This window comes from Paracoccidioides brasiliensis (assembly GCF_000150735.1).
Source record: "Paracoccidioides brasiliensis Pb18 unplaced genomic scaffold supercont2.3, whole genome shotgun sequence".
Classification (NCBI taxonomy): Eukaryota; Fungi; Ascomycota; class Eurotiomycetes; order Onygenales; family Ajellomycetaceae; genus Paracoccidioides; species Paracoccidioides brasiliensis.
In genome coordinates, this window is record NW_011371360.1 from 824,367 (window position 1) to 848,674 (window position 24,308).

General features: G+C 46.9%; 9 protein-coding genes across 9 annotated transcripts; 6 read left to right on the top strand and 3 right to left on the bottom strand.

Moving 5' to 3' along the window:
- Positions 1 to 817: 817 nt before the first annotated feature.
- PADG_02651 (uncharacterized protein) lies at positions 818 to 3,529 on the bottom strand (the record flags this gene model as incomplete). The annotated part of the gene is made up of 4 exons (XM_010759769.1): positions 818 to 3,114; positions 3,173 to 3,217; positions 3,278 to 3,319; positions 3,385 to 3,529. 4 exons carry the CDS (start codon positions 3,527 to 3,529, stop codon positions 818 to 820), a joined length of 2,529 nt encoding a protein of 842 aa, XP_010758071.1.
- Positions 3,530 to 5,285: 1,756 nt separating this feature from the next.
- PADG_02652 (uncharacterized protein) lies at positions 5,286 to 6,833 on the top strand (the record flags this gene model as incomplete). Its single annotated transcript, XM_010760248.1, has 4 exons — positions 5,286 to 5,482; positions 5,813 to 6,110; positions 6,263 to 6,463; positions 6,528 to 6,833. 4 exons carry the CDS (start codon positions 5,286 to 5,288, stop codon positions 6,831 to 6,833), a joined length of 1,002 nt encoding a protein of 333 aa, XP_010758550.1.
- A 2,072-nt stretch (positions 6,834 to 8,905) lies between these two features.
- On the top strand, positions 8,906 to 10,516 carry PADG_02653 (uncharacterized protein; the record flags this gene model as incomplete). Its single annotated transcript, XM_010760249.1, has 4 exons — positions 8,906 to 8,950; positions 9,102 to 9,170; positions 9,292 to 10,032; positions 10,148 to 10,516. 4 exons carry the CDS (start codon positions 8,906 to 8,908, stop codon positions 10,514 to 10,516), a joined length of 1,224 nt encoding a protein of 407 aa, XP_010758551.1.
- A 982-nt stretch (positions 10,517 to 11,498) lies between these two features.
- PADG_02654 (uncharacterized protein) lies at positions 11,499 to 12,779 on the top strand (the record flags this gene model as incomplete). Its single annotated transcript, XM_010759770.1, has 4 exons — positions 11,499 to 11,658; positions 11,703 to 12,021; positions 12,093 to 12,162; positions 12,357 to 12,779. The coding sequence occupies 4 exons, from the start codon at positions 11,499 to 11,501 to the stop codon at positions 12,777 to 12,779; spliced, it is 972 nt and encodes a 323-aa protein (XP_010758072.1).
- A 902-nt stretch (positions 12,780 to 13,681) lies between these two features.
- Positions 13,682 to 16,393, bottom strand: PADG_02655 (translation elongation factor G; the record flags this gene model as incomplete). The annotated part of the gene is made up of 1 exon (XM_010760250.1): positions 13,682 to 16,393. The coding sequence occupies one exon, from the start codon at positions 16,391 to 16,393 to the stop codon at positions 13,682 to 13,684; it is 2,712 nt and encodes a 903-aa protein (XP_010758552.1).
- Positions 16,394 to 16,931: 538 nt separating this feature from the next.
- PADG_02656 (retromer subunit VPS17) lies at positions 16,932 to 18,796 on the top strand (the record flags this gene model as incomplete). The annotated part of the gene is made up of 3 exons (XM_010760251.1): positions 16,932 to 17,357; positions 17,422 to 17,875; positions 17,931 to 18,796. The coding sequence occupies 3 exons, from the start codon at positions 16,932 to 16,934 to the stop codon at positions 18,794 to 18,796; spliced, it is 1,746 nt and encodes a 581-aa protein (XP_010758553.1).
- Positions 18,797 to 19,280: 484 nt separating this feature from the next.
- Positions 19,281 to 19,475, top strand: PADG_11466 (uncharacterized protein; the record flags this gene model as incomplete). Its single annotated transcript, XM_010760632.1, has 1 exon — positions 19,281 to 19,475. One exon carries the CDS (start codon positions 19,281 to 19,283, stop codon positions 19,473 to 19,475), a length of 195 nt encoding a protein of 64 aa, XP_010758934.1.
- Positions 19,476 to 20,193: 718 nt separating this feature from the next.
- Positions 20,194 to 20,754, bottom strand: PADG_02657 (uncharacterized protein; the record flags this gene model as incomplete). Its single annotated transcript, XM_010760252.1, has 1 exon — positions 20,194 to 20,754. One exon carries the CDS (start codon positions 20,752 to 20,754, stop codon positions 20,194 to 20,196), a length of 561 nt encoding a protein of 186 aa, XP_010758554.1.
- A 2,185-nt stretch (positions 20,755 to 22,939) lies between these two features.
- PADG_02658 (uncharacterized protein) lies at positions 22,940 to 24,124 on the top strand (the record flags this gene model as incomplete). The annotated part of the gene is made up of 3 exons (XM_010759771.1): positions 22,940 to 22,962; positions 22,997 to 23,223; positions 23,316 to 24,124. 3 exons carry the CDS (start codon positions 22,940 to 22,942, stop codon positions 24,122 to 24,124), a joined length of 1,059 nt encoding a protein of 352 aa, XP_010758073.1.
- Positions 24,125 to 24,308: the final 184 nt, after the last annotated feature.

Below are 24,308 nucleotides of genomic sequence, written 5' to 3' on the forward strand. Positions count from 1 at the left end.
TAAAAAAAAAAAAAAAAAACGTGACAGGAGGAATAACTTTCCTAAACTCCCTTTCCGGAACCCCCTCCAAAAGCACCCCCTTAACAAAAAAAATAAAGTAAAATCCCGCGAACCCATACCTTAACCCCTTCTTTAACACCTAATAGTTCCAAAAGAAAACCGCGGGGGGGGGGGGGGGGGGGGGCTTTTTTTTTTTTTTTTATTTCCTGGTTCTTGATTCCTCTCCTATGCCTCGTGTCCCTTTCCTTATATCATATGAGCATCCGTTTGAGTCTGCTTCTCAATTTCGCATGTACGTGTTTATGTGGATATATCATTTGAAGCGTGATTTTCCTGTTCCCCGTTCTGTGTTTTTGCCTTTTTAGATATCTATTTTTGACGTGTGGGAAAGGGATAGGGGAACGAACCCTTTGGAAAGGGGGAAAAGTATTTTGCGTTATGTATATATACTGCTTTTTTCTATCCTTCGTTGGAGCGAGCCAGCTTGTCTTTCTATTATATCCCTTTGCTATCTAGGTGATCTCTGCTGATGAATATATATCAATGACAAGAGAATTTTACAGGGAAGCTAAGAATCTTAAGAAAGGCAAATCAAAAAGCCCCCACCCTCTTTTTTTTTTCCCCGCTCTTTGTAAAATTTATCAACTAACTACATACGTTACAAACACATCATCCATACAATGACCTTCCACTGCCTTCATTTGTTCCAGCAAATGCTCTCAAAGCACAATGTCTAAAAAAAAAAAAAAAAAAAAAAAAAAAAAAAAAAAACCCTCATCCACTCACCAAACCATTTACTTCTCAAGTCAAGCTCCATTCAAGGAACAAAATCCTCATCCTGATCATCGTCCTGTTCTTCATCCTCGTTATCGTCTTGTTCAAATTCCTGGGTATCTTCCTGTTCGATTTCCAGCCCTTCCTCTTTCAGCTCGCCCTCCTGCCCTTTCTGCTTGGCTTCCTCTACGGGATATGTAGTTTGACCTACTCGATAACCTCCATCATCGTCCACATTCTCCGCCAGCTGTCTATACCACTCGTCGGTATCACGCAAGTGCTCTCGGATCATTTTGGTTAACTCATCCTCTTGCTCTTTGTCCTCTTCGTCGTCACCCTCGTCACCCTCGTCATCATCATCATCATCATCTTCTTCTTCTTCTTCTTTACCCTCTTCACCATCTTCATTCCCTTCTTCACCGTCACTTTCCCTGTCATTGCCATCCCGAGCGGCTTCAGATATCTGCACATCAGGCTCCATTGGTGCCAGAGTAGTCCCAGCATTCTCACGCTCCTCTCCTTCTTGATTGACCGCTGCCTCCATAGCAAGTTTAGGCACATCCTCCATCCTTTGAGCCTCCAGCATCTCTATATACTTCCCAACCTTGCCTGACACAGCGAGATAACGGTCTTCAATTCTCTTTTCATACTCGTCAGACCATTTATGCCCCCTCTCCTCCTCCAGCGCCCTCGCATAATACTCAAATATCCCTCTCGAAGGCACATAATCCCTCCAGTTCTTTTGTATTTTTGGTGTCTTCACTTCACTGGAAGCCTTATCCCGCAGTTCGTTCGAAAATACACTGCTTGTCGGATCCTCCGCATCGGCAGGGGCGCTGTGGTTGTTTAATAATCTAAGGAAGCGCTCGCGATATTTCTCTGGAAGGCTTTGCCATCCAAGTTTGCTGTTGTCTACAGGGATACTCTCGAGAGCCCCTCCGTATTCGTGTTTGGGGATTTCTGCTCCTGGGTATACTTCGGGCTGGTAGCTGCCGTATTCGTCGACGGTGACGTCAAGTCGGGAGCTGGATCGGATGAAGTAGAATGGTAGGTTGGAGGAGTTGGGGTTGGGGTTGGGCTCGAGGTTTGTGGTTGCAGTAGGGACATATAGGTACCGGGGGAGAGACGTTGGTTGCTGCGTAATCGGATACGCGGATACGAATAAATAGGGGATTGTCAGATTTTCCGGCATGTTGATATTGCCGTTGCCAATGCCGCTGAGACCATCGAGATTATGGATCTCATTGCATGGCGCTGTATGGTGATCAGAAAGAAGATCGATATATTGTGCTGTGTGGTACGTGGGTGTGGGTTGGGTGGCTGTTAGCTTTGCCTTCTTCTTGGCCGGAGGGGAGAGTTGCAGGAAGGTCGGTGGCGATGTCGAAGGCGTAGGATTGCTGCTGCTCGCTCCACTGGTATCCTCTTCTTCACCAGTTTCGTCTGATGAACTTCTTGCACGCTTGCGACTCGGAGTGGCACAGTGGCCTTTCCCACCCTTCTGTTCCTGCATTGGCAGAGTTGATGGAATTGTCGTCTTGGTCATAGTTGACGGCTGCTGCAGCGGCATCTGCAGTTTTGCCCAGTTCACCACACTTCTCAGTTGTTGTTCAGCGAGAGCTTGATTCTCTGCTTCTTTCCTCGCAACTCTCTTTGCATCCTCAAGGGCCTTGTGGATCTTGAGCCCAATATTCTTGGCTTTCCAATACGCATCCAGCTTTCCAAACGCTACGAAAAGAGTCTCTTCAAATTCCTGAGGGAAAGCTTCCGCCCGCTTCTCTCGTTGAAATTCTCGCACAACCGTGTCATACTGCTTGAGACACTTTTTTCTAAGGTAGCTGTCACATATTTTGTCCACACCGGGACCCTGCTCAAGCTCAATCTCCATGACACCTAGGTCGTCATCGGTGACTCCATCGCTCTTCATCAACGGTTCCAGGACAACTGCATTCAATGCTATGTTTACCTGGTCGACAGTACAGTTGTACTTTTGCGCGAATTCGCCGTAGGGGAAAACGCAGCCGATGGTACGAGCCATGTCTGTGAAAAATTCCCTTGCAAAGGGCGAAATGGTATACGGTTTGCTTGATTCTGGTTGGGAAGAGGCAAGTCCCTTTTCTTCTGCGATAGCAGACGGGCCTGTCTGCTTCTGCTGTAGGGCAATGAAAGGTGGAAGAGACTCTACAGGAAAGGGGTTTGAAGAATTCAGGAGGCAATTTGAGTCTTTGGTGACATTCCTCATCCATTCTGATGTGTTGAGGGTGAACAGGACCGTCGACCCTTGACTCGGCCCATCAATTTCTGCTTGCTGGAGATTGTTGTGATTCCTACCAGGGGAATTTCCTATTACACAGTAAGACAGAGGCTGGTAACCGAGGAAATGAGAGATAGATGTTCTTACTGGATGGATGAGGAGGACCAGCATCTCCACTGGAGAGCAACGATGCTATTGCACGGTAAGAGCGGGCCTTATACAGTTAAGGAGGCGGAAGATAAATTTCCTTACCGGCGAGAGGGGCCGCGAGAAGAAAGTCTCTGTTAAAGCGAACTGCAGATAGCATATGGTAAGATAAGACTAGACAATTTGAGGAATCGGGAGATAGATTTTCTTACCAGCGGGTGGGCTTGCACGAAGCGGGCCCTCGCTGGGACAAACTGGCTCCGAGTTGGATCTGATATTGGCTTGCACAGCGACACCAGCAGCCTGAACTACTTCTTCATCATCGTCCAGGATGATGACAGGATTGTTTTCGGTCATGATGGCGGATTTCTCTTCGAGGGCTTCAATGTTTTAGATACCGATTGAAAGTCGAGGGCGACTACAAGGTGGTACAAACTTGAAATGAAACGAAGCGGAAAGAAGTGCTTGATGATTGCAGAATGAGAGAGAATGAGGAATAAGAGAAGAGAAGAGAGAAATCGCCTTGATAAAAAAATGCATCTTGACAGAGAATGGAGGTGTTGTGTGAGATAGAGATTCACTCGGGAATGTGATTGTGCTTGTAGCTATCCACTCTTCATAACGACGATGAGCGTTGTAGAAGAAGTGAATAATATAGCCTATTCATAAACCCCAGGCCCATTCGGCTTGATTTGTGTCATTTTAAATCTTCCATTCAGCAAGAGTGCACGGAATGGATCAGGGTCATGTTGATTTGAGAAGTTAATGTGTCGTAGGCAGGATACCTGCATACACTTGGGCAATCACCATGCCTACCTACCACCAAGAGGAGTGTTATCCCGAGTAGGTTTTGGCGGGGGTTTTCCTGGAGATGGAGATCAAAAAAGAGGGAAAATACGCAACATGGGCCATACCACGCAATATTAACAGACGCGTGACAGCGAAACTTCCAGAGAAAATAGACCACTTTTCAGGCGGGCTGAAAAGATCTCAGGTTACCGTCTGTGTGGTGCAGCGACAGGAGAGAAGAACACAGCCACCGACCGATCACATCTCATATCGAGTGAATAGAAAGGGGGGCAGGTAACAACCCAATGTCTATGTGAAAGGCTGAAAACTCCAGACTAAAATCCTGTTCACGGTTGGCCTGAGATAGAAGCACAACAGAGCTGCAAATGACTGCTGGGAGTGCGCGTATGCGATCGCAATCGGCATCCATTCATCCATCCATCCATCCATCCATCCATCCATCCATCCATCCATCCACCCACCCACCCACCCATCCATTCATCCATTCATCCGTCCGCAAGGGCATGTAGTCAACGTATCAATTATGTATGTGTATATACATACGGACTCTACCCCGTACAATATATATATATATATATAATGTGTGTGTGTGTGTGTGTGTGTGTGTGTGTGTGTGTGTGTGTGTGTGTGTATGTGTGTATAGACAGATCAATCGCCCGCAAATTCCACTGCAACGACACAACATGTGACTCGGGCCTCCACAACGGCTGACAGAGATGTGCAGAGAGAGGCAGGAGCAAGGAGGCGGAGGGACGCCTTCCCTCATTGGGTTTCCCCTAGAGGAAAGAAAGGCCCAAGAGCCGCAGGGGAAAACGCTCTAAACGGTTTATTAATATTGTTTGGAACCAGTCAAGGCAGCTCCAACGCGTTAGTCACCACTGCTTAATTATTACCACTTACCGCTAATGCTACTTACCACTCACCGCCCCCTGCTGACCCCCCTGTGCCACTATTGCCACTACTGCCACACTATTTTGCTTCTTCCTTTTCCTGTTCCTTTTCTTCCTCCTCCTCCTCCTCCTCCTCCTCCTCCCTCTCTCTTCTTCTTCTTCTTCCTCTTCTTCTTTCTCCTTCCCACCACGTCGACAACCATCAACATACGATCAAGCCAACACCCCCATCTTCATCATCTTCTCCAGTATCTAGGGCACTAAGCTACCCTTTCATCCCCCCTTCAAGTTCCCCAAGGCAGCCCAAGCCCCCTGAGTTCAATCAAGTTCCGGCGGTAACAGCACGCCCCCTTTTGACCAACCAACTACCCCCGTGTGCCGTTTTCAAAACACTCAGCCAAACTCCATCAATCATGTCGACTGCCAACGAAGTGGCCGAGAACTTGGCCTCTGTCTCCATCAACGACGCTGCCAACGGCGGTGCTGCGGCTGCTTCTCACACCGATGCCACTGCCACCAGTGCCGACGAGGGACGTCGCTTGTATATTGGGAACCTTGCATATGCGACCACAGAGGGGGAACTCAAGGACTTCTTCAAGGCTTATACCATGTACGTATTTCCAAAGCATTTCCCATGATTTTTTTTTTTTATCAGTATCTTACCTTCCTATGCTCTGTTGTGTGTCCTGTTGCATGGGATGGTATCTACAAAAATGATCACTGCAGCTGTGTTTCTGGTTTTGAAAACAATAGCAAAGTTCAAACTGCAAGCACAACAAAGAGTCATCCCTTCTACTCCACTCTTTTAAAAACACACACATATATAGGACATCCTATGTTGTCACGAATGCAGTTGTTTTTTCATGCACACTAAATAGATGACATCTGTCATCGATGTGCTTGTTTTTATCACTAACTTTCTGCCTCACAATCATGACAGTGAAAACACCTCCATCCCCGTGAACCCCCGTACTAATCGCCCAGTTGGATACGCCTTTGTTGATCTCGCCACCGCGCATGAAGCACAGGCTGCCATCTCTGAGCTTTCTGGCAAGGAAATCCTTGAGCGCAAGGTCTCAGTCCAACTTGCCCGCAAGCCAGAACCTGCTGAACACAAGGGCGATGCTGTCAGCGGTGGTGAAGGTACCAGTGGGGGTGAGAGCCGCAAGAGAGGCTCTGGTCGTGGTCGTGGACGTGGCCGGGGCCGTGGTGGTAGATCCGGCCGTGGCGGTCGTGTTGTATGTTTCGACTCCTTCTTTTCCTCCCCCTCCCCCCTTTTTTTTCTGCTGAGAATGGCAGTCCCCTTTTTCCCACAATGTTTTCATCATCTTTTCTTTTATAAATTCGGGTCATTACTTCAACTAATATATGTCGCCCATGGCGCAAATAGCACAAGGAGAATGGAGAACATGCTGAGGCAGCCACCGAAGGTGCCCCCTTGGCTGATGTGACAAATGAGACTGGCGATGCTTCCAAAGACTCCAAGGGGCGTCCTCGTGCCCACAAGCAGCGTGGTCCTCCCGAAGATGGTATCCCTTCCAAGACTAAGGTCATGGTTGCCAACCTTCCCTACGACCTTAGCGAGGAGAAGGTATGATGGACACTCTCAAAACCTCCAAATTGAAGGAATATTAACAGTCATTATCACTCTACAGTTGAAGGAACTCTTTGCCGCCTACGAACCCGTCTCCTCCAAGATTGCACTTCGCCCCATCCCACGTTTCATGGTCAAGAAGCTCCTTGCTCGTGGTGAGCCCCGCAAGGGTCGTGGGTTCGGTTTTGTTACTCTTGGCTCCGAGGCTCTCCAGGCCAAGGCCGTCGCGGAAATGCATGGCAAAGAAATTGAAGGCCGCGAGATCGCAGTCAAGGTTGCCATCGACAGCCCTGGCAAGGAGGACGATGCCTCTTTTGAAGAGCGTTCGACTTCCGAACCCGGTGCCAATGCTCCCGTCGCCGCATAAAATTCGTCAAGCACACATAATTTCTTCTCCAAACTAAACGAGGTGAAAAGGAAGGGGAATTGAAGGTTTGGTGAAAAGAAATGAATGCACGCATATGGCAATTAACCCAAAGAAAATATGGCTATGATGAGTAAATTCTGTTATGGGTGCGGGTTTGAAATTGCTTAAATGTTTTTTTAAATATTTGTTATTCGGGAAGGAGAGCCAAAAAAGAAATTCCAACAAACGTTTTTGCCGTTTCTTATCCATTTCCTAGTTGCCGCCCCTCGATTCCAGGTTCCCCAGCTTCATTCCTGTTTACCTGCTCGTCTCCCCCTTGGTTCTACATCTGGGGAAGGTAGAGGGCAAGGGGGGGATGTGTGTATGAAAAAGGACAACAAAACAATCAGCCAGCAGAAATATGTATCCGTTCCACCAAACAAACAAAACAAGAAAAAATCAAAAATCAAAAAGACCCAAAAAAAAGACAAAATGAAAGGAGGAATCCCCTGCACTCAGCACTCCATGCAAGTCAAGTCTCCCCTAACCCCCCCCCCCCCCCCCCCCTTTCCCCCCAGTTATTATTGGGTTACCATCAATGGAATACTTGGCCGGCTTGCTTGCTATGATGTATCTTAAATATTTTCCAATCAAATTATGAATTGTATTTTATTATTAGTTTTTCCTCTTTCTTTTCTTTTCTTTTCTTTCTTTTCTTTTCTTTCTTTTCTTTTCTTTTTTTTTTATTCTATTTTGAGCTGGTGGTGTGTCTCAATGGTGTGTAACTATAACCAGTCAAAGCGTTTAATATCAGCTTAGAGTCAGGGAATCCACCACAGCCAACGGCCAAGATAGAGTGACAGTGCGTGCTGTGGAAACGCCTATTTGAAGCTCCAGCCAACCATAATTTCATTCGCTTCATGTCATGTCCTGTCGTCTCTTCCAGAGTTGGTTTTGTGTGTTGGGATCAACCTGTATCCCGCATCACTAGTTACATATCAAGTCCATAGGCGACTTTTTCCAACGGCGAAAATCTTGGGTCCAGCCTTGGTTCTTGGCAAGGAAGGGATGTTTCCTTATTACAACCAAACCCACTTTCCACCCCGTTCTCCCCCCCCCGCCGCAAAATAAGGGAGAAAAATTCCACTCCAGATCCACAGACTAACCTCTATATCCCTGCTTACTCTCTGATAACATATATCCCTGGGACCCGCGCTCTTGCGTAGACAAAACTTCCATGCTGAGCCGTCGTCACTGCGATTCGATTTTCGGGGGCACATTTGTAACCGTTAGCCCGAGTCGATAGTTGCCCCGCCATACCGCACGTTGAAAGAGGGGAGTTATATATTTATTTGTAAGGAACAAAGACGGGGGGGGTTGGGCTTGGAATTGTTGACAAGATACGAAGAGCTAGTTACACAGGGTCAATAAAGACGCATACGCACACGCACAAGCACACGCACATGCACCAGCAACTAGCACAAGCACACGCACAAGCACACGCACTCGCACTCGCAACTCCAATCCAGTCGCCCCAAATTCTTTCTGCTTGTAAAGGCGAACGAGAGCCGCCTCTTGAGACGCTTGGCTAGCTAGGGCATTTTAGAATTGATTCCTGCGATTCCCTGACGAACAAGCCAACGAACGACAGGCGGAACGGAATTGGCTGGGATAGGGGCTGTTTTCAGTCTTTATCCATTCTCTTCCTGCAGCGAACGGGTCTTTTTTTTTTTTCTTTTTTTCTACTTGATTCCCCGAGGGCTTTTGCTTTTTCTTTTTCTTTTTCTTTTTTTTTGTATTGTTTCCTTTTTATTTTCGATCGACGTGACTCTTTTCGCGACGGACTAGGTTCGGTTCTTGACTTGAGGCGCGCCCGGGGGGGGAGGTTGATTTCTCGACTTCGTATATCAGGAGATATTAGATCAGTAAACGAAGGGGGAAAGGGTGAACGGGATTTGGACGGGGAGGAAGTTTTTGGGTGGCTTCTGAAGTAATACGTTCGTATTCGGGCCTGGAGATTGTCCATCGCGAAGCTGATTGCGGATCAACTTGGTTCGGTGAGAGAGCGAGAGAGTGTATGAGTGAGGGGGAAAATGTCGTCGAACAAATGGAGGGTGGATATGGAGACGAGGAGTAAGGTATGGTCTTTTTTGGCTAGGTTTGGTAGCTCCTGTTTGGATGTGTGTGTTTATGTTGGGGATAGGAGAAAAGAGAAAAGGGGTTGAGTACACTTCATGAGGCATCTCGCTGACAATGCAGGACGAAATGTGCCTCTGTTGTTAAGTACAGCTGCTACTCATCCAGAAGACCAAGGGCAATGATCGATGCTGTGATTGCGGCGCTCCGTCACCTCAGTGGGTATGCTATGGATTGTTTCTCCACCTAATAATCCTCCTCGAAAGCCCACAAACCCCGCCCCCCCATCCTCTTCCAAGTCCTCTTTAAACCACTCACCCACATTCTAACAAATCCCACCCAGGCCTCCCCCAAATTCGGCACTTTCATCTGCCTAAACTGCGCTGGCACCCACCGCGGCCTAGGCGTGCACATCTCCTTTGTCCGCAGCATAACCATGGACGCCTTCAAGCCTGCTGAAATCCAGCGCATGGAACACGGCGGCAACGATCCCTGGAAACTCTTCTTCGATGAGCACAGCGCCAACGTTGCGGAAGGCCGTGTGTTTGATGATTCGACCATCAAGGAGAGGTATGAGGGCGATGTGGGCGAGGAGTGGAAGGCAAGATTGACGGCCAACGTTGAGGGGAGGGAGTATATCCCCGGTGAAGAGAAGAAAGCTTTGTCAAGGGCCGGGACGCCGCCTTCTATTTCTGCTACGGGCAGTGACCAGAGAGGCTTGACGCCATCCAGGTCCATGTCGCCTGCGAAGCCGGAGGGGCTGGTTGGAAGTGCAGGAGCGGGAGCGGGAGGAAGAAAAGAGCGGAACGAAGCGTATTTTGCGTCTTTGGGGGCGGAGAATTCGAGTAGACCGGAAAACGTGGCGCCGTCGCAGGGCGGGAAGTACACGGGATTCGGAGGTGGGATGCCAGCGTCTACGCGAAGCGAGCAGCAGGATGACAGTGGCGCTGCAATACCGGGCCTGCAAGACTTCCAGAACGACCCCGTTGCCGCGCTGACGAAGGGGTTCGGTTGGTTTACAACTACTGTGACCAAAGGGGCGAAGACGGTGAATGAGTCCTATTTGCAACCCGCCGCTAAGACGGTAAGCCTTGTATTTTGGTTTGATTCTCTGGTGTATTATATTATATTCACAACTATTTCCCCAAGCGGAAAATGTATCTACCTCAAAAAACACCGCTAACAAGACAACAAATCAGCTCGCGGAAACCGACCTGGCCGCCCAGGCCCGCCTCGCCGCCACTCAGGTATCCCGAAATGTCCAAACCGGCACGCGCGGAGCCGCAGATGCCTTCAGCCGATTCGTCGAGGGTCCTGCAGACACATCAATATCGCCGTCGGGTTGGCATGGGTCGCAAAGAAGAACATTCGTTCCAGAGAGGAAGGACTTTTGGGATGATTTTGCCGCTCTAGGAGAGGAGAAGAAGCGGCCGGATGCTGTTGGGACGGCAGCCATGAAGGGTGGTGGGCCCCCTTCTGGTGGCGCTACTGGTGGTGCCGGTGCTGCTGGCGGGAACGGTGCAAAGGGGAAAGATGATGCGGGTAAGAGTTGGGATGATAATTGGTAGTTTTTTTATTTTATTTTTGGGATCCGTGCTCCTCCATCATTTTTGCTGGTGGGTTAAATGCCGTTGACTTCTTTGTATTCTCCTACCTTACGGATGACGCTTGGTGTTGCTTTATCTCTTTCGTTCCCCGTTTAATTCATTCCCTCATTTTCCTATCAGTTATTTCTTTGGGAAGGAAATTCTAGACATTCTGTTCCGAGATTTTAATCTTCGTCGAACTGCATTTACCTGGGATGAGAGATGGCTTGGCTTGGGGCCGTGGCATCAAGGGATGTTCTCTCCACTTGCAGTATACATTTCGCTATATCCATATCAGTCCATGGAAGTGATATACCATTCACGCTTCTTTTCAAGATGAGGAGCTTTTGGTACCATTCTAGCTCTAATGAGCCTCATTTATGTGTGTTGCAGGGGGTCTCCATCTCCTCTGTACCTCTGTCCTTAAACAGAGTCTGCCTGATGTTCTCATTATCATCTCAAATTTTTGCTCCAAGACATCACTAAATATTTGCTGCATTTGTTATTTAATTCATTCCAACACTCTAACTGTGAAGAGGGAATTTAATCAAATGGAAATTCATGCTGACCCATACTGAGTCTTTGAGAAGTCTTTTTACAGTTTCAGAACCTGGTGTTGTCTATCTTGATACCTCCATAAGACTTGAAACCAAAAAAAATAAAAAAAAATAAACAACTATTTAGTCAAAAGGACTGAGGTTTTGGTTTCTTGAGCGTGCTGACATTTTAAAAATGTTGCGAAGATTAAATCAACGAAGCAGAGCAACTACATTTATGTTGTGATATATAGAGGACGCTACAATCAAATACTCTTTTCCACAAAGCCGGCATTGCCCATATTTGCCAAAAAGGGTCACAAAAGGAATAACCTTGTCTTTCTAACATGGAAGAGATCAAGGCGCGGCGCGTTTATTCCCATCTTTTTCTTCTCCCAAAGCTGTTTCATTCCCTTTGTCAATTCTAGATGCCACAGCCACCAGATTTTCTCCTACAGGAGCAATATGGCTGTTCGACGATATACCACGCCATCGAGGAGGAAGTTTTCCTCAACTACCTCGAGTCTACCCTTTGTGTCTACTTTAAACGATTTCCCACATTGGGCTGGCCAGCTGCAGTAGTCTCCGGTGCGATGGGGAGATTCTCAGCATCATACTGAGCGCTTCAACAGGCCCACGGCTGTGTACGGGCACGAACGAAGATCCAGGCGTCGAGTGGAGAGTGTTCCGGCATCGGAATATCGCAGCTACATCTTTGGTGCGTACTCCTTCTGAACGTGCAGAATGTTCTGGCATATGGATCAGAGACGGATTTAACCATGAGTTGTTCCTCTCGAACACGTTGTTACCATTGCATAATCTGCATGACTGCAAAGGACTTCCTTCCATGCATATCCAAGTAACACTCTTCAGTGATGGCGGGTATGATATCAATGTCAAGATAGCTCGTTCATTGGCTTTTGCACAAGCAATGAAGGAATTTGTGCACAAGTGAGCTGCGGAGAGCCAGACACTATTTAATAAATCTGGTGATTTCAAGAACATATTTAATAATGGGTCAGGCCAATATTTGAACCCGCACGGTTAGACGCATGTGCCGCAGGCGGTATCGATGGGACTGCTCCGGATGCAGTACTGGCCTCTTAAAGCCCGTCAACTCCCCTTACACTGGTTTGAATGGTGGGGACTGACGCTGCCGGATATCCGGAATTTATGGTCCCAACGATGGAGAATTCAAGCCTCCTGTCGTCGCAGCTGAAGAGGATTACACTGTCGCCATCAACAGCTGCTCCGTGGAAGACATGGGATATTTCTAGGCCTGCTAGTTATACCCAGTTCTATTTCACTGGGAGCAACTTGTCCGGTTAAAGGAACGAGCCCGCACTGATGATAGCGGCCGCCCTGACATCTCTAGACTAGATGTGCTGCTCGCACACGTTTGGGCTGCTATCCAACCGAGCGCGGGACCATGGGGAATCAACAGACGACGTGTTTATAAATCTGTCTATCGGAGCTTGGACGCATGTATCCCCGCCACTTCCGGAGTCATTTATCGGTTCTCCATTGTTCCAAACCCACATGCGAAGCGCCTGGCAAGACGGCCCCGCATGGCTACAAATCTGGGAAGGATGGCAAGTCAAATCCGGGGGACGATGATGCTATTTAGTCCAGCAAAGATTGGAGCCATGCTTCATGACGCGGCCTACAAGGAGGTATCGCGCAGAGGCTTTTGCAGGCACGCAACATAGTTACATTGGTGACTTCTTGGTTACGTCTGCGTCTATATGATGTTGATTTTGTGCGCCCACCATCAGGCGCAAAGATAGGATCCCGATATATCCATGCAATTATGCACAGAATGGACGGCTGTCTTCAGGTGATGGTTGAGAGAGTTTGTCGAAAGCAAGCCCGCCAAAAGATAGCGATTTTTCTTGTTAATGTCCGCTGAGCTTTCTAGTTACATCATGAAGTCTCCGACTTTTCACCATTGCTCTCGTTGTTCAAGAATGTAAATTATCATGGTTAATAATTAGTTACAACCAATTAGTTAACTACAAACAAGCCCAACTTACCTTGGCTGCCGGATTGACTTGCATAGACTATAATCCATTTCCAGGGACCAAGGTTGGGTATTTGATCTAATTCCATGGTGTTTAGGGGAACAAGGAGCAACGACGTATTAATACCTGTTGTATGTGTGTACGTTTCTCTTCCAAACCGCAGCATCATTTATCTCTCTTGAGGTTATATACATGTGAGTGGGCCTGTAAATAAACGATAACGGAGAAGAAAAGGTACACCCTAAGGGTCACTTGTTTTCCATTTCAACACCCATTATCCTCCGTTATTCCTCTCTAGGTTCGCTCATCTACAATGAGATAGTTACCAATTTCGTGGTTGGTCTGCGGTTGGAATCGATAGGAAAGGGAGAGGAGTCGGTGTTTCTGTTGTGTTTCTGAAAACAAAAATAGACTTAGAAATAAATTTATGCGGCCACTCTGGAAAACATTGGAATTTCTTGTTTTAACTATGCAATTTTATGAAATGTCCTCGGAAAGCATCTCTGGCATCCATGAGTCAATGAAATACAAAACAAGGGGGAAAAAAAATGCAACAGCTAATCTATTCTACTATACATACTTTACATCACTCACAGCTCTGTCAGAACTGCCTTCTCCCTCTGACTCCCCATCTTCTCAAATCTATCCACATGCATCACAAATGTCCCCCTCCCACCAGTCAAGCTCCGCAGATGCTTCAAATATCCTACCATCTCCTTCAGCGGAACTTTGGCAGTTATCGTTCGCATTTGGTTCGGACTCTTGGTATTGGAAGCTACCGAGGCCGATTCGAATTGGTCGGGCGGGGCGTAGATCTTAGATACATCGATGGGTGGTAGGTCGTCATTATCCGTCCTTGAAGACGATGCCCCGCAGTCATCGTCGAGAGATAGAATGTGCCCGCCTCGCGCTGATGATATGTCATGCACAACTACTCCCATGCTCGATTCAGGAACACTGATGATGACATTCATCACCGGCTCCATGAGCGCAGATGTCGACGCTACTTCTTTTAGGGCGGATTGGGTGGCGAGACGTGCGGCGGCGGATAGGGCGGATGGGGTAGTTTCAGCACCAAATAGATCGGTATTTATATCGAACTTCAGCGTGACATGCGTATTGTGCAGCGGGAAGGAGTATTTTGGACCCCTGGCTAGCGCAGCGAGAGATCCATTGTAAATGGCCGTTTTAATTATGGAGAGGTCAAGGTGGATAGGAAGAAGATCTTCGGGCATTTTAGCCTTTTTGTGATTTTTGCCATGGTGGACTAGATCCGGAGTGAGGATCGTGATGCGATTTCCATTGCGGGTTTCTTCGAATAGAAGGTCCTCATGTGATTCAAGTTGTTCTTCATCGGATTTGTCGGGGTTGAAGGATTCTACCAGTGCTGTACAGCCTGCTTTGCCCTTACGACCGGCAATTTCTCGGTCGAAAACTTTGGTTACTACAGAGGAAGTTCCAGATATGCATTCACGGTAGCCGATTTCGATTTTCCCCATAGAGGCTCTGGCTTTGAAGTCGTTCACCAGTCTGTCTCTGGCTATTTCAAGATGCAACTCTCCCATACCGCTCAGCAGTGTTTGACCAGAGTCTTCGTCAACCGTAACATGGAGGCTAGGATCTTCTCGTAAAAGCAATGCAAGGGCCTCATGGAGGTGCTTTTCTTCGCTTAGGCTGTCAGGTTCGATACTCGCAAAGAACACCGGTGGTGGAACATCTATCGGGCGTAGTTGGAGGGTATTGAGTGGCTTCGGAGGAGTGGCTTTGTTTCCTGGATATGAAAGTAATGTATCACCGGTCCTTGCGTGCTTTAGTCCAACAATGACGCCAATATGTCCAGCTGGGATTGATTGCACCTCCACAGCTTCTGAAGCGTTCATTTTTAATAAGCGAGGAGCCCGTTCTGACAGGTTAAGATTTGTGTTGAATAGAGAGGCATTTCGGTTGATTGATCCAGAATATACCCTGACGTAAACCAAGACTCCCCTTTTAGTATCGCTCACCACCTTGAAAGCTAGAGCACATCCATCAAGTCTCTCAATGGCCATCTGGACTTCTTGGTGGTGGGAATGGTGGGAACCATGCTTCTTCGTTTTCTTTTCTGCGACAACCTTCTTGCTGGTTGGCACAACAAGATCCCCTTTCAACAGGCTTTGTAGACCACCTTTCACTGATCTAATGCGAATTTCTGGATCGGGGCGTTCATTGGGGCTGGGAAGAAGATTCAGAACCTGGTCAAGAAGAGGTTGAACACCGATATTTCGGAAGCTTGCTCCAGCGAAAACAGGAACGACCCTTGTGTCTGAATCGAGTAAGGTCCTTCGAAGGCTCTCCAAGATTTCAATTGGTTTTACAGCCAGATGGTCCTCGCCATGTTCCAAGAAGTTTTCGACCAGGGCTTCATCATGTTCGCTCAGAAGTTCAACAAGTGCGACACGAGCTCTCTTCAATTCGTTCGCAAATTTTTCATCCGTTTCTTCCAGGGTAGCCAAACTGGACACCTTGATTTTTTTTCCATCACCACCTTCCTCCCAAAAAAGGCCTTGAAGAGAGATCGCATCTCCAATACCCTGGAATCGACCGTAGGCAGATTCAAACCACGGTATGTGGCAGACAGCGGGCCAGACACCCAGTCTCGACCCCAATTCCCGAACAGTTCGTCCAAAAGCAGCGCCGTCACGATCTAATTTATTTATATACACAATACGGGGAATAGCGTAAGTCGAAGCCTGGTGCCACACTTTTTCTGTCTGCGCTTCAACTCCTGCCACTCCGTCTAGAATGCAGATCGCACCATCAAGGATCCGCAGAGAGCGTAAGACTTCAAAAGTAAAATCCGCATGTCCAGGGGTGTCAATGAGATTTATTGTATGCGACGCTGCAGATCTAGGGAGCCCTTTACTTTTGAGCTCTTCAAGTGTTGGACTTGTTTGCTCTCCCCATGGTCTAGGCGGCCAATTGAAAGTAATTGCTGCAGATTGAATTGTTATTCCCCGAGCTCTTTCGGCAGGAAGAAAGTCAGTCACTGTCGACCCCTCATCGACCTCTCCAATTCTCCTGGTAAAGCCGGAATAATAGAGCATACGCTCTGTAGTGGTCGTTTTGCCCGCATCGATATGAGCAATGATGCCGATATTTCTGGTTCTGTCTAGGTCTGCTGAAACCTCAGGTGATACCTCACAGCCGGTTGAATACATGCGCAAAACGGACGGTAAATATTTCAATGGTACTGGCGGAGATGCTCTAATATTTTGGATGCGCCTTATACAGAGCCATCTTGAGGGTAGGGCAATTGGGATCATTATGCCCAATGGATAACAGAAACTAAAGATAGGTGCAAAGATTTTGCAATGGACGCCGCTTCGGAATTGGGAATTTCCAATTGTTTTGATCCAATGAATAATCCACTAATCCATAAGAACAGCCATGATAGCACGGAATATTTCACAGTTGATGATGTAATTTGTTTTGTCCTCATCTTCAGGTAACCGTAGCCGCCGAACCACGTGGTTACAATAGCGCTAAGATTTGTTAACGGCAAGCGCCATTAGCGCCACCTTAAGTCGCTCGCCTCTTCTATTCCTCTCTGCTGTTCATCTTAACAGTTTTCATGGATAGACATCACCCTCAAGCTTTTGATATTTCGTGGGGATTTCTACCTAACAGTTATATCCCAACAGACCTGTGGCGATTTGCACTTTGTGCTGAAATTCTTGGTCTTGCCAGGGCAAACACTGTGACCAACATTGGTGCCTATCTTTGACCAAACCCACTCTGACCACAGGGTCTCGGTTGGCTGGCTTTGATATTCCATTTAAGATATAAATAAGTTCCGCTGTCATGGATTACTCGTCTCTTCCTCATGACCCCGAACATCCCGACGGCACATCTCCGTGGGGCTCAACTTTACCTCGAGTCGATAGGACGTTCCCCGCATCTGAGGTTGCCCCGTCTCCATTACCACCACAAGGGTCTCCGTATGGAATAGACAATGAAGGGCAACAGCAGGAAGAGTTCTCTACGCAGGACCGATCTGAACGACCCCAGAGTCCTCAGATCGAAGACCAAAGCCATGGAGAACGTCCCGCTCAACCAACAAGCCCCACAGAGCATGATCCGCCGCAGCGAGCACAGGTTTCGGCAAGACATCAAACCGGAGCAAGAACTAAAGTACGGCAAAATGCCCCACAGTACAAATTACAAGCGAAGATTACGGGTTTGGAAAGAACTGGAAAAAAAGATCCTATCTTAAGATTTGATGTCCACGTATGTTAAACCTCGTTTTTGCCTGAAAACCTTGAGCCCTTGCTGATATCTATCGTTGTTACAGACGAACATACCAAAATTCCGGACAACTCAATTCCGCGATGTTCGTCGAACCCATTCCGAGTTCGTTAAACTTGCCGATCATTTGATATCCTCCAACCCTGAAGCGATTGTTCCTGCGGTTCCTGCGCCATTGACCTCGGCTGGTGCTGGAACGGATGAGGATGAGATCCGGGTAAAGGCATCAATGCAGAGATGGCTCAACTACGTCTGTGCAAATGACGTTCTGATTCAGGATGACGAGGTGATCCTTTTCGTTGAGAGTGATTTCGGCTATAGCCCAGTTGTTCGAATGAAGCAACCAGCCACTGGAGTTAGGAGGAAGGTGCTGAAACAATTCGCTCCTCCACCGGACGACACACCCGAACTCCAAGATGCGCGACCTGTTGTTAAGTTGTTTTATTTGGGCACCATGGATGCTGGTCAGAAGGTCGACCGTGTCGTGAAGGCAAGACGAGGTAAGGTTTGCGTTCTCCCATAATATAACTACAAGGTTTAACTGATTCAATCTAGGTCTTGGGCTGGCGGAATCAGATCTAGGTGTAAAAATTGGTCACATGCATGTCCAAGAGACCCACCCTGGGCTTACCAATGCCTACCGCAAACTTGGAAAAATCATCCAAACAGTAGGCGACTTCCACGCAGCACAAGGAACCGCAGAAGCCACTACACTAGGTGACCCTTTAAACTACCACTCATCCGACGCCTTTATCGTCAAGGAGACCCTAACGAATCGACACATCCTGCTCCGGGAACTTATACAAGCCCAGCAAACGGCGCGAAGCAAACGTGCCGCCGCGGACAGGTTAAAAGTGAGCACCTCCGTCCGATCAGACAAGGTTGATGAAGCCATCAGCGCCCTTGAGGATGCCCAGGGCCACGAGGAATACCTAATCAAGAAAACACAACGTGTAACTACCAACCTCCTGCAAGAAAAGCGCCGCTGGTTCAAACGGACAACATCCGACATGCTTCTCAGCATTCGCGAATATACCCTGCGAGAAATAGAAGCTGAGCGCCGCACTCTTAGCACACTTGAAAGCGTCCGCCCGGACATCCGCGCGATTGATTCCTCTGGCGGCCTGAGCCGTCTGGGTCGGGAGTCTCATCCTGCAGCTCGTCGGGCCAGTCTGGCTGCAAGCCAGGGTCCCAAAGGTGATTCGTGGAGTGGTGTACCGAGACGTGGTGACAGTTTAAGTAGAAGCATCAGTGGCGGTTTCGTTTCACCAATCCGCGAGGATGATGCGGAGGTCAATGGTGGCAAAACACTCAACCGCGCGCTTAGTGTATCTGGAATGATTGGGCTACCCGAGGAAGAAGATGATGATAGAGTCGATGCTAAAAATGCAGCGAATCGCCTCGCTACCAGTACGTTTTGAGAATGGCATGACATATAAGTAGATTTTATGATAAGTTACAATCATTTACTGTCGGTTTGTTACGTTTTTGTCGTCTGGGACCCATCCCATGGGTTACTTTGCCTCTTTACTCCCTACTTCTACAAACTAATTGTCGGCGAAATCGTGTTGTTTTATAATTTGAAATTTATCATTTCGTGATTCCATAGTTACTATCCACCTACAAAACGAAACATACACAGGGAAAAATAACCCTCCAACACACAGAGCATCAGCCAATTACCCACTACCATTTGCTCTCCTGTCTTTATCGCCCTCTCAGGGGAGGGGGCACTGCGTTTCACCTTTTTTCCCTCCATTACCTCCTTCAACACCCCAGTCAGCAGAAACCCCCCTCCACCCGCGCCGCCTCCCGCCGTACATACCCCCAGGGCCTAACCCTGCTCCTCTACAGCGCGTAGGGTGTGCGCGAAAATCAAGAGTGTTAAAGTTCTGTCAACCCTCAATGCCCCTCTCAGGCTCTACGACGAGCCTTATGACAGATTACCGTAGAGTAGAGGATTCTACGAGGGATTCCAGGGTCAAAGAGAAGATGTCCACGTATTCCTTTCGAAGGGCTTCGTGTTGGCCTAGTATTGTTGGTTTTGTTCGAGGAAAAGCCATGGGTGGTAAGGATCATTTGATCCAGGGAGAGCAGTGATTGAAATGTGGCAGAGGATTTTTTTTTGTGACGCTTTTAGAACGCCAGCAAAGCTATTCGAGTAGTACTTACCGGCCATTTCTCTCTCAGGCTGGCTTTTGTTTTCTTCTTGTTGCCTCTCTCATGGCCCTCTCAACCCTCCTGCCCACCGCTTGGTGTCCAGTAAAGACTCCTGTCAGCATACGGAATGAGGAATAAGTTGCTAATTGTTGACATAGTTTTAATTTTAAGTGGATGCCCTGCAAACGGGGACCACACAAGGAGAGACCTGTTGCCCTCCGGCTATCGCTGTCGAGATGAAGTCCCGACTACTTTATATAAAATACCAATTCCTTGTAGATATATCCCCCAATAGTAGATAGCAATAAAAGCAGAACGAGGTGTGTGGTGTATTATTTATCGTGGTAAAGGTTGGCGGCCGGAGATCGATATCCCTTTTGAGAGATTAGGTGAGGACAAAAAGATATGCAACATGATGTATCCTCTCATGTCCTTTCATTCTCAATCTTAACATTGGATGTCTCAAGAATAACCATAACAATATGCTCTTCCATTTCAATAGAATTTATATCATGGCATCCATCTGGGGAGCCATCAGATCAAATGTCATAACAAAGGTGCCGACGCAGATGTTTTGATAGCTCCAGCTCCAGCTACTCTCCTCTCTTCTCCATGACGGCTGATACCCTCCTACAAATCAAAAACTCAAACACCCCATTTACCCCTTTTTGTCTGTTTCCCAAGGATCCTCTTCCTCCCCCCCCCATCCCGGCGGCTGCTCCTCAATATCAGGATCCGTGAAGTACTTCACCACCCCATCATTTGGTAACTTGTGCCAGGATGGCTTCTCTCTCGCCCAATAATACACTGACGACCTAATCAACTTGTCCCATCCCTCTTTTTCCGCCGCCCCTTGCCCTCCCTCTTTCTGATCTCCATCTGAACCACCCCACTTCACATCCCAGTCATCAATAGAACCCGCTGTCAACGAAATACTCTCCGGACTCTCATTCATTTGAAACACCAAGCTGGATCCGCACTTGTCGCAGAACCCACGGCGCGCGAAGGTGCTGGCGTGGAAATATATCGGTTCATGCCCCTCGTTAATCCATGTTACGGCTGCCGTGGGAAAGCAGACGTAGGACTGGAAGGGCCCGCCCGCTGTTTTTCTGCATTCAATACAGAAACAGTGGGTTAGGTGGGACGGAAGGGCTGTGGAGGAGTAGCGGATGTGAGAGCATGCACAACCGCCAGTGAGGACTGAGGTGCTGGTAGACATCGTGTCTGTCTTTCCTTTTCGTTTTTCTTTCTTTTCTTTTCTTCTACTGGGCCTTATAGTTAAATATGCAGTTGAAATATACACATTTCACTTCTGTATGATGGGCCTTGTGAAGTAAGGAATGGAAATACGGAGTCGTTTAGACCGATTTTGGGAGGTGACCAAGTTCTCATTCATGCTTAACACGAGAAACATGATATTTTCGACTTCCCCTATCAAAAGCGCGGGGAACTTGCCTGTGAACGTGCCCTGCAACACTGGTTTTGTCATTTTGACGCAAATACGAGGTTACAGGGGTATGGAATGCAGCATTGAAGTGATCATTTTACAGTTAAAAGCTTGGCAAGCCACCGCTGTCGAAAATTGAGGGGAGTCTTGTTGATATTATTAAGCTGCTCGGAGATAATAGTTAACTATTTTAGTAAATATCCTATCTGTTAAATGTAATTTTCCGCGGTGGGTAACTAGTTAATAAAGATGATGAGAACAAGAAAAGTCGTTATCCATTTACTATTATTACCTCTTGTCTTGATATAGTTAATGAGCACAGCGCAGAAGAATGATATGTAAGAGATTTTTTCTCATTCTGTACGCTGCATCTAATTTCTCATCAAGGCTGCTGCGTCATATCATGCTACACTGGTGTCTCCAATCATGTGTCAACAGACAACACAGTGATAGGGGCTGAAACTCATTCTGCTAACAAGTGATCGTGCTCTGAGGAAGTGTCGTGAAAGTCATCCTGCAGCCTGTGCTTTTCTGACTGGCAGCCCTTATGCTGCTGTCAGGCTACTCTAGGTATATATATATGTCTGCTGATATTGACCTCCAATTTCGAAATTTACAAAGTTTCCTGTTGGAAGCGTCCTTCCCTTATAGTTCCACCAACAGTTTCCATATAATATGTCAATTTTGGAACTATTTCATCTCATCTAACTTCTCTCCAGCCGCATGATTGAGCTAACTGCTGCTAATAACTATTAAATGCAAAGAGCTTAAAGAGGTAAGTAGTGTAAAAATCAGTCAGAGAATAGTAACTGAGAACAAAACAGATATAAATTATTTTTGATTATCTTTTTCTCTATATATATTTAGTATTTAGCACCTTTAGTGATCTCTATTTGATATGAAAATAATTAACAACACTGGTTGATAGCTCTTCTCTGATATGTAACTGCAAAATGAGCCTTCAAAGTATGATGAGATAATTTTCTGATGAGTATTTAAATGCCTCCTCTGAATCAACAAACTTGAAATCTGTCAGTGAAGTTATGCTTTTCACTAAAGATAACTCTGAAAACTTTTTAAAAAGCTGTATTTCTATGCTAACACTACAAAGATCTGCGATCAATATCAGCCTTAGTAGATATGCTTAGAATTGCCTTTAATGTTGAAGATTCAAATGAACAATTATATAATATTTACTATCAATAAACTATTACATAGTTTTAGTCCGTATGTTGACATCTAGTTAATATATCTATCTGGTGGGATGGTTCGCCTTCCATTGGTGGGAGGAACTGCCTAGTACGCGTATATCACGTGCGGTGGGGCGGCTATATGCCCAACAGTATCTTTTTTATTTTCTCAGTTAAATTTTAACATCTTTCTTGAACCAATTGATGCTGATTTAAAATATAGAAACTCAAGAGTAATCAAGTTCACTGGCTCATAACCATCTATTTAGATCAATATAGATGTTATTTGATTCGTTTATACTGTAGAAGGAGAGCTCCTGTCACCTGGTTACGTGAATCAAAGCAGTATCACGACCCGCAGTCTACCGGAGACCCTTGTCTTTAATACCCAGATCAAGTTTGGAGTTTATCGACTGTTAAATGGCGTCATAAATGGTAGGATTGGGATCCAAGAATGGGGTGTTTTACCCCACTGCTGTTTGTGATAGTTTAATCACCTACAGCAGTCAGCGAAAAAGACCTGGGGTTAAAATAGGTAGTTATGTGAATGCGGTAACTATGGAGGAGTATAAAAAGTGACTGGACTGCACCATCTCTTGTATTCTAAACCACACACACCACTTCCATTAAAATATTGCTTATTGAAAGTGCTTAGATTGTCTGCCAATTCAAATAGACTCAATTATTTAGGCCAAAATTCAGCTTAACTTACCCCTCCTTGATCTCGGTATCTACTGGATAGAGTATTTCCCCGCAGTTGAAAAGCCATGGGTTCGCCTAAAGTATTTGTGTTAGTTACAGGTCTACGTCTGAGTATTGTATAGAGGCGCACTGACAAAGCCCAGAACTGGAGCTACAGGATACATCGGGGGAGACGCTTTCTTCCAAATCAATCAGGCTCATCCAGAATGGGAGTTCACCGCCCTCGTTCGCAATAAGCAAAAAGGGGAATTGGTCACTAGCAAATACCCAAACACTAAGCTCGTTTATGGGGACTTGGACACTGCTGAGATTCTCGAGGAAGAGGCAAAGAAGGCAGATATAGTCTATCGTATGGCCGACCTGTCATCCAAATAATATTTATCTTGTACTGTTTGGATGTGGCTGGCTAACGTGTTTATTACCTCTTGCCTTATTACACAGACTTTGCGGACTGCGATCATGTTGCCTCCTCGCAGGCAATCGCGAAGGGCATAGCTGCTCATACACCTGATCGTCCAGGCTACTGGATCCACACTTCAGGAACTGGCATCCTCACCTTCGAAGATTTAGGAAATTCGACCTTTGGCGATCTCCGCACAAAGGAATACAACGACTGGGATGGCATTGGCGAAGTGACATCCCTTCCAGATGAAGCATTCCATCGAGACGTTGACAAGATCGTGCTTGGAGTTGGAGAGAATGCTGCTGATAGAGTCAAGACGGCAATCGTCTGCCCTCCTACAATCTATGGACCGGGGCGGGGCCCAGGCAATACTCGAAGCAACCAGATATATAACCTGACCAAATATGTACTGAAAAGAAGGAAGGGGCTCCAGGTGGGCAAGGGTGAGAATATCTGGCATGAAGTCCACGTTCACGACCTGAGCGATCTGTTCCTCCTTCTTGGCGAGGCCGCTGCTGCTGGAAGTGGGAAGGCAACATGGGGGAAAGAAGGGTATTATTTTGTCGAAAACGGATCGTTTGTTTGGGGTGATGTGGAGAAAGCAATGGCCCAGATTGCCTTTGAGAAGGGCCTGATTCCAACTCCGGAGGTTGATATCCTGGATGGCAAACAGGCTAAAGAACTGTTTTCCTCTGGTCCATTTTCATGGGGAACCAATTCAAGGGCTCATGCCATTCGTGCAAGGAAATTGCTTGGCTGGAATCCGCACCGCCCGGCTGCTCGTGAATTACTGCCAGAGATTGTTGACCTTGAGGCAAAGGCTCTGAATCTTGAGCGCAGTAAATAGCTGTGTGTACTGGATGCCATATGTGTTGCAGCACATTAAACATCAAGATATTTTTAACTTATCACAGTGGTTGTTGAAGTCGCGCTAAGAGTGTAGGAGTGGGATTTTTCAAGAATAAACATATACATATCCATACCTACAGATATGGTTACATCCATTTAGGTGTTAGGCAGTTCGATATAGC